Source organism: Stigmatopora argus, chromosome 22 (genome assembly GCF_051989625.1).
Source record: "Stigmatopora argus isolate UIUO_Sarg chromosome 22, RoL_Sarg_1.0, whole genome shotgun sequence".
NCBI classification, from domain to species: Eukaryota; Metazoa; Chordata; class Actinopteri; order Syngnathiformes; family Syngnathidae; genus Stigmatopora; species Stigmatopora argus.
The window spans coordinates 5,741,838-5,751,845 of NC_135408.1; the positions used below are offsets into that span (position 1 = coordinate 5,741,838).

The window sequence follows — 10,008 nt, forward strand, 5'->3', positions numbered from 1 at the left end:
AGGAGGGCTTTCATTTGTGCGCTTTTTATTGTGAGTCTTTCCAGGATCAACATAACACAAATGAACGAGATTGTATCGACGACCACAAGCGCAGCTGAACTAAAAAACCACAACACGAGCATTGAAAAGTGAAAATAAATAAATCAAACCGACGTCTAATCCCAAATCTGGATACGTTATCTTTCGCAGGCCCGCCCGTCTTTTATTTTTTGCAGGCGCCCCCCTCCTGGCCGTCATACGTAAGGCACTTCTGACGCTCTTCTATGTGGACCGGTTGACTTCACTGCCTTAGTTAGCTATTTGCGTACAAATTCTACAAACCTTGCGCGAGTGTACAAAAACGGAGAACAACACGTTTGTGCGAGTAGCATTGGCACATGACGAGTTAACCGTAGTGGTGATGTTAATGATGATGATGATGGAGGAAGAGCTGATGCTGTGCTTTTCTGTGATGTCACGGCGAGGACATAGCTCTGCTCTGATTGGCTCTCAGCATGTCTCCCCCAAAATCCTGTGCAGGTCCTCAGGCGAAACACGTCCCTCTTCGTTACTGTTGACGTTCCTCACCAGCCTGATGCGAAAGACAACCAATTAATTTTGATAGGAGGGGGTGGTTGTCTGTCAAAATTCATTGGACGGCTATTGCCGTCCGTCAGTGGCTGACAATAATTTAAAAAAAACTAAAAACTGCCCGACGACAGGGCGGCCCGGCAGATGAGTGGTTAGTGCGTCAGCCTCACAGTTCTGGGGTCGAATCCAGGTCAGTTCACCTGTGTGGAGTTTGCATGTTCGCCCCGGGCCTGCGTGGGTTTTCTCCGGATACTCCGGTTTCCTCCCACATTCTAAAGACATACAGGCTAGGCTGATTGACCCCTCAAAAGGTATGAGTGTGAGCGTGAATGGTTGTCCGTCTCCTCGTGCCCTGCGATTGGCTGGGGACCTTCTCAGGGTGTTGGCTGGGATGGGCTCCAGCACCCCCCGCGACCCTTGTGAGGAAAAATGAAAACAAATGAATGGCAACAGGACATGGAGCAGACGTTAGACTTCACTCACCACATTCCGTCCTCGTCGCGGCGTAGCAGTCGGATGACGTCGCCGCACATGAAGATGATGTCATCGGCACTCGCCACGGCACCTGCCACCTGGACTCGGTAACGACCCGCTGCTAACGGTGCCGGCTCGTCATCCTCATCGTCCTCATCGTCCTCCGAATCGGACATGTCGGAACCGTCCGTGGCCGCCCAGTCCTCCAAGCTGTCGCAGGCGGCCACCGAGTGCGCCGTGTGGTCAGAGTGGGCGGGGCTGGTATTAAAAGTCTCCTCCCATCTGGTGGGGTGGGCGGAGCTGGAGGCCGAGGAGCTGCGAGTGACGGGAAGACACCCAGCGCAGCCTTCCCGCCGCTCGCAGGCCTCAGATGCACTGATTACACGGTGATAGAGCAAGGGGCGGAGCTTAAACAGAAAGTACACTAACTATGATGCATGCCGACTCACCGGTCCGTGATGCGGCTTTCTGAAAGCAAGATCACAAGCAGGTTAGTTTGCATTGAAGGCAGGATCATTCATGGCTGTTCTTACCTTGATGCTGTTGACTGATGATCTTCTGGATCTCGGAGATCCAGGTGACCTTGACCTCCGCGCTGGGAGCCTGTATGGATGTGAGGCACCAAAACAACTTTTTGGGATGCGGGGATCATGTGGGGAAATCCATCCCCATTTCTCAGAATGTAGGTGCACCTGAAGAATGTAGACCTCTTGCGTTCCTCTGTGGCAGAGTTCGAACTTCTTGTTGTCTCCTTTGACGTTCTCTGTCAAGCTCACCGAGTTCATCTGAGTAAGAATGATAGACAGTGTAAAAAAAATATATGTAGTTTTACTTTTGAGTATAATATATTTCGATTGTTTTGCTTAGTTTTATAATGTTAATTTGTTTGTTCAGAAAATGAATGAATGAATGTTTCACCTGGCCGGCTGATTTACAATGTGCTGATTTGTTATTGTGTGTTTGCAGTGTGTGCGCACCCTGAGGCAGGACTTAAAGCTGTAGACGGGCGGGCGGCGGTGGTCGTCGCGGCGCTTGCAGCATATCAGCGCCCGTTCGTAGAGGAAGACGTGGCGCTGGGCGGGTTTGAATCGCGCCAGCTCCCTCATGCGTGCTGCTCCCCTCTTGTGGCTGATCCACACGCTGAAGCCACCCTGCAGGAGCACCCGGCCCAGCAGGCCCAGGTCACCCTGGAACGCGTCCGACCACACCCGGACCTCCGTTAGTGGCTGCAAGAGTTTTGTGTTCGTACCAAAGATTAAATAGTGCTGTCTGTGGCTCCTCCTCGGATTGTAGGGGTTAGGGGTTAGGGTTAGGGTTTATGGTTAGGGCTTATGGTTAGGGGTTTGGGTTAGGGTTAGAGTTAGGGTTAGGGTTAGGGTTAGGGTTAGGGTTAGGGTTAGGGTTAGGGTTAGAGGTTAGGGGTTAGGGGTTAGGGGTTAGGGTTAACCCTAACACTAACCCTAACCTAATCCTCCAGCATAAACTGCGCCTGAATGCATTTTGGAAAAATGTAATAATTTAGCATTTGAAGTTAAAACCATGATATTTGTTACTGGTGCATTCTTGGTAATGTTGGCCGGAGTAGAAACCCTGGCTTGTTTTGGTTCCTGTTTCATTAACTTGGGCAGCTAGTATGTATGCTAACCTTCTAACACCAGTATATTTTACTGCAGTTTAGCCTAAGAAACAACTCAACTCATTGGCCACTCATTATTTGTCACTTGGTTAAAGTCTTGGGGGAAATATCCAGATTACAAAAACAGAATAGACTACAAACTGGCTGCTCCACTCACTTTTATGTGCTCAATTGAATAACTTCTCTGCTCGGTTAGATGGAAAATAATTGATCAAATGAAAAAAACAAAGAACAAACGCTGGTCGCGTCAGTAATTAAACTAACGCAAGATGACACAGTGGGCCAAGATGCCGTAGGCCAGTGACGTCACTGCGTAATTGGCTAGTTTTTGGCCCAAATGGGATTACAACAGTTTAGTTTTCTTTTGCTATTTGATTGACATCTACCTTGTAACCGACGATGGCGGTCTGGCGCATGGACTCGTTGACCGACTTGAGTAACCCCAGCATGCAGTCCAGCGCCTCCTGCAGCTGTGTGCGGTACTGCGGCTCCACGCAATGTTTCAAAAGCTCCTGTACGCACCCGCATAAGAGCCGTCAGAAGTGGACAGGCGCTTTCTACCAATGTAAGTGGTACCTTGAGGATGAGCTGGTACTTGGTCAGGCGCTGGATGGGTTTCAGGAGGTACGAGTCCAAAGAGAGCTTGTGCTCCAGCTTCTTCTGGCACTCCTGCGAGTATGCAGAAACATAGTGTATAGTTCATTTTACCTCTTTGAAATGAGCTGCTAGCATGATGGCAACTCTGTGACATGTCATGCATACAAACACATGCATCCACAAAATAATCCCAAGCAAGTGCACATGGACAAATGCAAAAAAAAACCCTCATCTCATCTCATCTCATTTTCTGAACCGCTTTATCCTCACTAGAGTCGTGGGGGTGCTGGAGCCTGTCCCAGCTGACTTCGGGCCAGAGGCGGGGGACACCCTGAATTGGTGGCCAGCCAATCACAGGGCACAAGGAGACAAACAACCATTCACACTCATACCAAGGGACAATTTAGAAACTCATGCTCACAAAATGTAAACACACACAAATGTAAACTTATTTAAAGACTAGATGGAGTTATAGTCGTAGTATTAATAGGGGTTGTGTTATACGTCCACTAGGTGAAGCTGTAGTAGGGTTATACATCCACAAGATGGAACTGTAGTAGTAGTAAGAGTAGGAGTGGTTAATGGTTATGTTATACATATACTACATCCATAACACGAAGCTGTAGTAGTAGTAGTAGTAGTTGTGGTTAGGAATTGTGTTATACATTAGCTAGATGTAGCTGTGATAAAGGGAGTATCATATAATGATTAAAGGACATTGATTCATACACATACCTATAAGGCACTGCCAGATTTAGAGAAAATTCTAGTTTTTTTTAACTGCGTCTTATAGTGCGGTAACTACAGTAATCGCACACATTAATGTACAAAATCAGGAGACATTTTGACATACAAAAACACAGCCAGACTTCCGCTTTGGTCACGCGCGCACGCTCACCTGAAAGAAGGCGGAGTCCGAGCACTGTCGCCATAGCGCCTCGGAACGAGGCTTGTTCTGGCAGTACTGCTCGTACATCTGGAACTTCTCCTTCTACGCACACACACAAACACACATTAGGGGACCATTTTTACTTTGTCAGCAAGGCGTGTCGTCCTCACCCGCTCCAGAAAACATTGGCCCACGCGCTCTGGCGCGTGCAGGCAACCCTGGAGGTCCCGCAGGAAAGTTCTGAGAAGGAAGATGAATGGGCGTCCGGGCCTCGAGGGAGAAGTGAACGGCATTACCTGCTGTGAAACTGATATATCTGGGGCATGTTTCCAAACAGAACGTCCTTGTGACTTTGCAGGAGCGATGGTAGGAGATCGTTCGCTAACGGGTCCTCCATCTCTGCCCTGTAGCCCTGAAGGAGCACCTTGCCACATTAGCGCCCGACCCAAAAAGCGAGCACCGTCCACGTCCCCCGCGCTCACCAGCAGGACGGCGAGGAGCTGCTCCACGTAGATCTTCTCGGTGGAGAGGAGCTCCTTCATGATGCGACTGCAAAGTTTGGAGTCAAAAGGTGCCACCATCTGGACTTATGAAGTCCACCTGACCAGTACTCGCCTGGTCACTTGATCCGCCCCTTCTTCCACTTCTGAGTCGCTCTCGGGTGCGGAGCCGTACAGAGAACTTTGGTTTCCTTGGTAGTCGTGCATCACCTCGATCTGCACGCACCGCAACGGATGAGCAAGTCGTGCAAACGGGCGAGCGTGCGCACACATTCGCACGCACCTTTCGCCGGCCGCCGGTCCTCCTGGAGGTTCGTTTTCCGGGAAGAAGGTCAAAGGAGAACCTGGAGTTGAGAAGGTTGAAGTCCACACCTGAAGATATCACACAGACAGGTTTTGAATGGATCCCGATCCAGGATGGGACTCAAATTGGAAGTCAAACATTTATTCATTCACAAGGTTCACAGGGGGTGCTGGAGCCTATCCCCACCGACTATGGGCACCATGCGGAATTCAATTCAATGGGGGAGGAGCCTGGAGAAAACCTACACAAGTCCGGGGAGAACATGCAAACTCCACAGGCCTGAGATTGAACCCTTAATCCCAAATCTGTGAGGCCACCGTGCTAACCACAATCCACAATCTAATACAAAAGCAAAGTCCTATTCAACGAACCAGAAGTGGCTTCGGACCAGCGCTGAGAACCGATAATTTCTCATCCAGAGACTAAAATAGATCCAGAACAGGATTATTAACCCAACTAATTTGTTGTGACGTCACGCCGTTACCGTGTTTTGGCGAGAAGAGGGGTGTCTTGCCTCCGGCAGCTTCGGGGTTTTCCGTCAACTCAGCTTCGGGCCTCGGCGCCACTGGCTGGATGGGTCTGACTCGCACGTCGACCATCTTGCGAAGACACTGCTCCCTGTTGCGAATCATGGCCCTCATGGACGCCAGCTTCTCCGTCACCGTGGCGATCTGACCCTGGCAACAATAAGGTCAGCAGAAGGAAACAACCTACGGTCACTCTCCGACATGACTGGGCGACCAAAAGGGGGCGCTACCTGTAGCTGGGGAGTCAGAATGGCCTCAAACTCCAGACTGAGGACATCCTGTTTGTTGTCTAGCATGTCAGGCGCCCCCTCTTGGTGACAGCTCAGGTAGCGCAAGGCCTCCTGGGCACCTTCTCGACTCTGGAAGCGGTCAACCATCTGACTGGCCAGCAGGTACGCGCCTTCGTCACACCACCGCAAAGCCTGCGCAGACGCCCGAGCGACGTGTTTGAGGCCCCGCCCACAATACACGCATCCACGCACACTCACTCGATCGAGTCGCAAGAGCAGGTCTCTGGCTCGTGCCAGCGTGGCCTGTTTGCCACGCAAGCCGCCGCTTATGACATCGCAGAGGTGACGCAGCTCGTTGCAGCGCTGCATGATGAGCGCCAGCGCATAATGATGGCAGGCGGCCAGCTGGTGGCCCTGCAACATTAGAACCTGAGCACGGGACATGGTTTCCTGAACACACGCAAAAAAAAACAGGGATAAGCTTGTTTTAGTGCAGGTTGTGTGGCTACGTGCCCGCGAGACCTCTGCACGTCGCTCCAGAAAATGAAGATCTTTGATCAGCTGCTCGGTCTGGAGCAACGTGCTCCCCACGCCTGGGATCGCCTTCTCCTCGGCGGCCATCTTCTCCAACTCCTCCTCCATCTACATACATGTATACACATGATGTTTGGCAACGTTAGCAAGTTAGCAACGTCCTCAATACGAGTGCATGAGCGAAGAAAATGAGTGTTTTTGTAAGTTGGACTGTTTATTGTATCTTGGAACAATAAAACAACAAAAATTCTCAAGTTGAAGCATTTGTAAGTAGAGGTACCACTGTATTATTTCTATATCAGTGTCCCAGACTAAAATATGAAAACCTGAGTCTTAGAGTTATTAGTCTTACATTATTATATATTTGCTTGCAATGAAGAAAGTGCTTCGCTTACTATGTGAAATGTGCATTTGGGTGTAGTGACTCATTGTAAGATATGTTTGTTTTAGAGTGCAAATTTGATTGTAAATGGATTGTGTTGAGGGTTTGGCATGCATACCTGTTGGAAATTGCTCTCGTAGAGCAGGAGCTGGTGGTACTGTTGCATCTTCAGGTGGTGCTTCTCAAAAAAGCCGTCAAAGGCTTCCTCCATGTCACGCAATTGAGCCAGAAGCCTGCAGACACAATCGGCGTTTCAGTCAAGTCGATGACAACCTCGCCAATCCATCCGTTGACCTTTGAACCGTGGCCAAGTCCGAGCGGACATCCTCGTCTTCCTCCGCCTTGGACACCCGTAGTGTCTCCAGGTTGTCCAAAAGAAGACGTCCTTCCTTCAGCACCCCGACGATGTCCTCCTACGACGTAACCCGTGGAGATCAGAACGTCGACGACACGGCGCGAGGACGATGGCGACACCTTCATGTGTCGATATCGCCGAGTGTGCGAGCAAAGGAGGAAGTCGACGGCGTCGGCCTTGTCCGGAAGCTCGCTGTCGGATAGTTCGGAGCCAAAGCCTTGCAGGAGGTGCGCCGCTTCCTTCACGGTCACGGCGAACGTCTCGATGGCCTACGGACGCAAAGGTGTAGCGTGCAGAGTTTCGAATTCTTCTCCGGCCTGAATTGGCTCACCGAGTGCAGGACGATCCAGTCGCCGCGACACCGCTCGGCGCCACCGCCACCGCCACCGCCGCCGCCGCCGCGCACGTCTGACGTCAAGCGGTTATCGTCGATGTAGCGGAGCAGGTCGCCCACCGAGCTTAGCATCACCACCTGTCGATCAAAGCGTGTCTCGACACCGCGCGGCGTCCCACGTGCGTCCGCGGCGCTCGAGCGTTACCGGCATCTTGAACAGGAAGTCGTCGTGGCTAAAGCGGAAGCCCAGGTCCGTGCTTGAGGATGGGCTGGGGGCGGAGCTTTGCAAGGTGGAGGGGCGAAGAACCAAGACCAGGTGCAGGTTGCCGGGGAATGATGTCTGATGGGATAAAGAGAAAAAATCAATGGGCGAGGACAACCTGATATGAATAAAAAAGTCATGCATTTGCGTTCTTTTCGAAAAAGAAATTGACTGCTGTTTGTTTAATGAAGAAAACGGGACCTAATGTGCTAGCATGAATGCTAATCCAAAGCTAGGCTAACTCTGATGTTGGTCCCTCCACTAACTGGTTTACCTGTATGTGAATTAAAAGAAAATGTATTGATAAGTGTGGATTTATTTTTCCAAATGAGGACACAATTGATTGGACGCCAAACCTGGATTGCCATTTTTCAACAATTTTTGTGCTGCGGCATACTTTTTTCACTGCAGAAATTTCAAGGCTGAAAAGGTCATCTATTTTGACAATATAAAGTCATTCTCATCAAAGTTTTATCAACCGAAATCAAAGAAACAAGTACTTGGTATTGACAGATCGTTAAAATCGGGTGATTTTGGGCACAAAAAAATGCTAACAGGATAATCAGGATAATCAAATAAAGTCTTTGCATTTTTTACATACATTCTGAATTCCTTTAATCAATCGAATAATGTGATGATGATTATAATTACCGTTGATCGCACCTCAACTTTATTCTGCCGAATATCAGAATCAATAAAAGCTTTAAAATATGTATAAGTTGAGTGGGATTAAAGTGATAAAGCGACCCACGAGCTCCTCGCATCACTCCCACTCGCCGCGTGACGTCATAACGTGACTCCGTGCCTGCAGTGTTCTCATGCACACCCGCACTTTTGTCAAGGTGACGTGCACGTGTTTGCATTGCAGCATGTTCGCCCCTCCATCCTTTGCGGGGGACTTACCGCAGCGCGGCGCAGACGCGGGAATCCCCATTGGGGTCTGGACTCGGCCATGGATGCCGTTTCCTTCTCTTCGGTTATCCGGCTGGGAAGTCTGCAGTGGGACAAGCGCTGGAGGAGGAAGAGGAGGAAGAAGAAGAAGAAGTGTGCATGCGCGCTAGGATGCAACCCGCAGTACCCGGACGGGAGGGGGGGAGGACGGGAGGGAAGCGGAGGGGAGGTGGTCAATCCTCTGCACCAAGCTGCGATCCACCTGACCACGTTGCTCTGACGTCAAAGTCAACGCCGCTGGCACGTCATAGCGCACGAGAACCGCTTGATTTCGTTCCTTCTTGTTTTGTATCACTCCATTTTGGAAGGATTGCGGAAAAATATTCGTTTATCCTCCAGGTGACTTTGGGAGAATACGCATAAGATTGGTCGCCAGTCAGCCGAAGGGCAGACAGACGACCTTACGCACTCACGAGAAGTCGGAGTACCCGTATAAAACCCACACAGGCCCAGGGAGAACATCCAAACTCCACGCAGAAAGGTCCAAACCTGAAATTGAACCCTCGAACTCCGAACTGTGAGGTCGACACGCGATCCACAAGGCCAAACCGCCCTTTTGAAAATATGTGAAGGAAAAAAGTAAAATATTCTGTTTTTGATGATAATTAATAAGTAATCATTAAAAAAATTGAATCTCATATTCAAATATGTGATTATTTAGTGGTTCACATAGTGTTTGGAAAATTTTATTAGCACAAAATTAGTTTCCAACAGCACAACATGTCTTCAAATATGTTTTTTTTTGTAATTCATATTGAATGTTAATGTGAATACATATTTTTTTATTCTGTCTAATAAATTAGGGTTATCCTAAATAGTGGAATCACATAGTATTTGTTAAAAAAAAATAAAAAGCAAAGAGATAAAGTCCCCATACTGCTTGATTAACTAGGCTAACTAGGCTAGCAGTGGTGCTAGCTAGTATGACCGAAATAGTCATTTAACTAATCATATAAATTGTAGAATACAAATGACGGAATTAGAAACTTCTTTGATCGAAATTGAGAAAAAAAACAAAGATATAATTGCGTAGGCTTTGTGTTAATCTTCCCCAAGAGGTTGGCTTTTAATTTCGGGCACGTTCCCGAGACGACGTCCAAATAACAGGTTTAGCGCCACGTCAGTGCGGTGGGAATCCTAATTCCGCACGCGCGAGACAGATTTAGGAGCTCTGAGAATGTCCACATTGATCCGTGACAGCTCGCAAATACTCGCCGATGTATTTTGGGCCACGGCGCAAAATAGGCGACAAACATTTCAAGGAAGGCATCAAGCTAAAAGGAGCTTTGTTTGCATCACAAGCGCCTTTTTGGGCATACAAAAACAACAACAAAAGATTTGCTAGCCTATTTTTATGATTTTTGTTCTATTTAGTTACAGCTTCAATTTGGCAACGTGCTTCAATTTACTAGCGCTAAAACATTGGCTAAAACACAAAATAAAATAAATAATTAAATAATCAT

At 48.7% G+C, this 10,008-nt stretch overlaps 1 protein-coding gene across 5 annotated transcripts; it reads right to left on the minus strand.

The window, feature by feature from the left end:
* Window positions 1-8: 8 nt before the first annotated feature.
* On the minus strand, window positions 9-8,685 carry mcf2b (MCF.2 cell line derived transforming sequence b). Of its 5 annotated transcripts, none has more exons than XM_077591536.1 (24): window positions 8,498-8,683; window positions 7,538-7,672; window positions 7,330-7,470; window positions 7,118-7,267; window positions 6,938-7,056; window positions 6,762-6,876; window positions 6,250-6,369; window positions 5,986-6,177; window positions 5,728-5,919; window positions 5,455-5,647; window positions 4,950-5,038; window positions 4,782-4,882; window positions 4,649-4,715; window positions 4,463-4,578; window positions 4,337-4,406; window positions 4,176-4,268; window positions 3,257-3,349; window positions 3,067-3,192; window positions 2,022-2,231; window positions 1,737-1,829; window positions 1,578-1,647; window positions 1,494-1,512; window positions 1,054-1,419; window positions 9-571 (listed from the first exon to the last, which is right to left on the minus strand). In XM_077591536.1, the coding sequence occupies exons 1-24, from the start codon at window positions 8,546-8,548 to the stop codon at window positions 490-492; spliced, it is 3,003 nt and encodes a 1,000-aa protein (XP_077447662.1). In that variant the 5' UTR covers window positions 8,549-8,683; the 3' UTR covers window positions 9-489. The 5 variants fall into 5 exon arrangements, with proteins under 5 accessions (XP_077447662.1, XP_077447661.1, XP_077447659.1 ...); XM_077591535.1 differs by having other exon boundaries at window positions 2,022-2,270; XM_077591533.1 differs by having other exon boundaries at window positions 4,337-4,715; window positions 8,498-8,684.
* Window positions 8,686-10,008: the final 1,323 nt, after the last annotated feature.

Bases quoted from the DNA above. Each gene is read 5' to 3' on its own strand.
- mcf2b (XM_077591532.1), bottom strand. From the start codon at position 8,548: ATGGCCGAGTCCAGACCCCAATGGGGATTCCCGCGTCTGCGCCGCGCT. The intron at 7,057-7,117 runs GTGTCGCCATCG...GTTACGTCGTAG, and splicing joins GGCGATATCGACACATGAAG to GAGGACATCGTCGGGGTGCT. The intron at 4,269-4,336 runs GTGAGGACGACA...GTGTGTGCGTAG, and splicing joins GCCAATGTTTTCTGGAGCGG to AAGGAGAAGTTCCAGATGTA.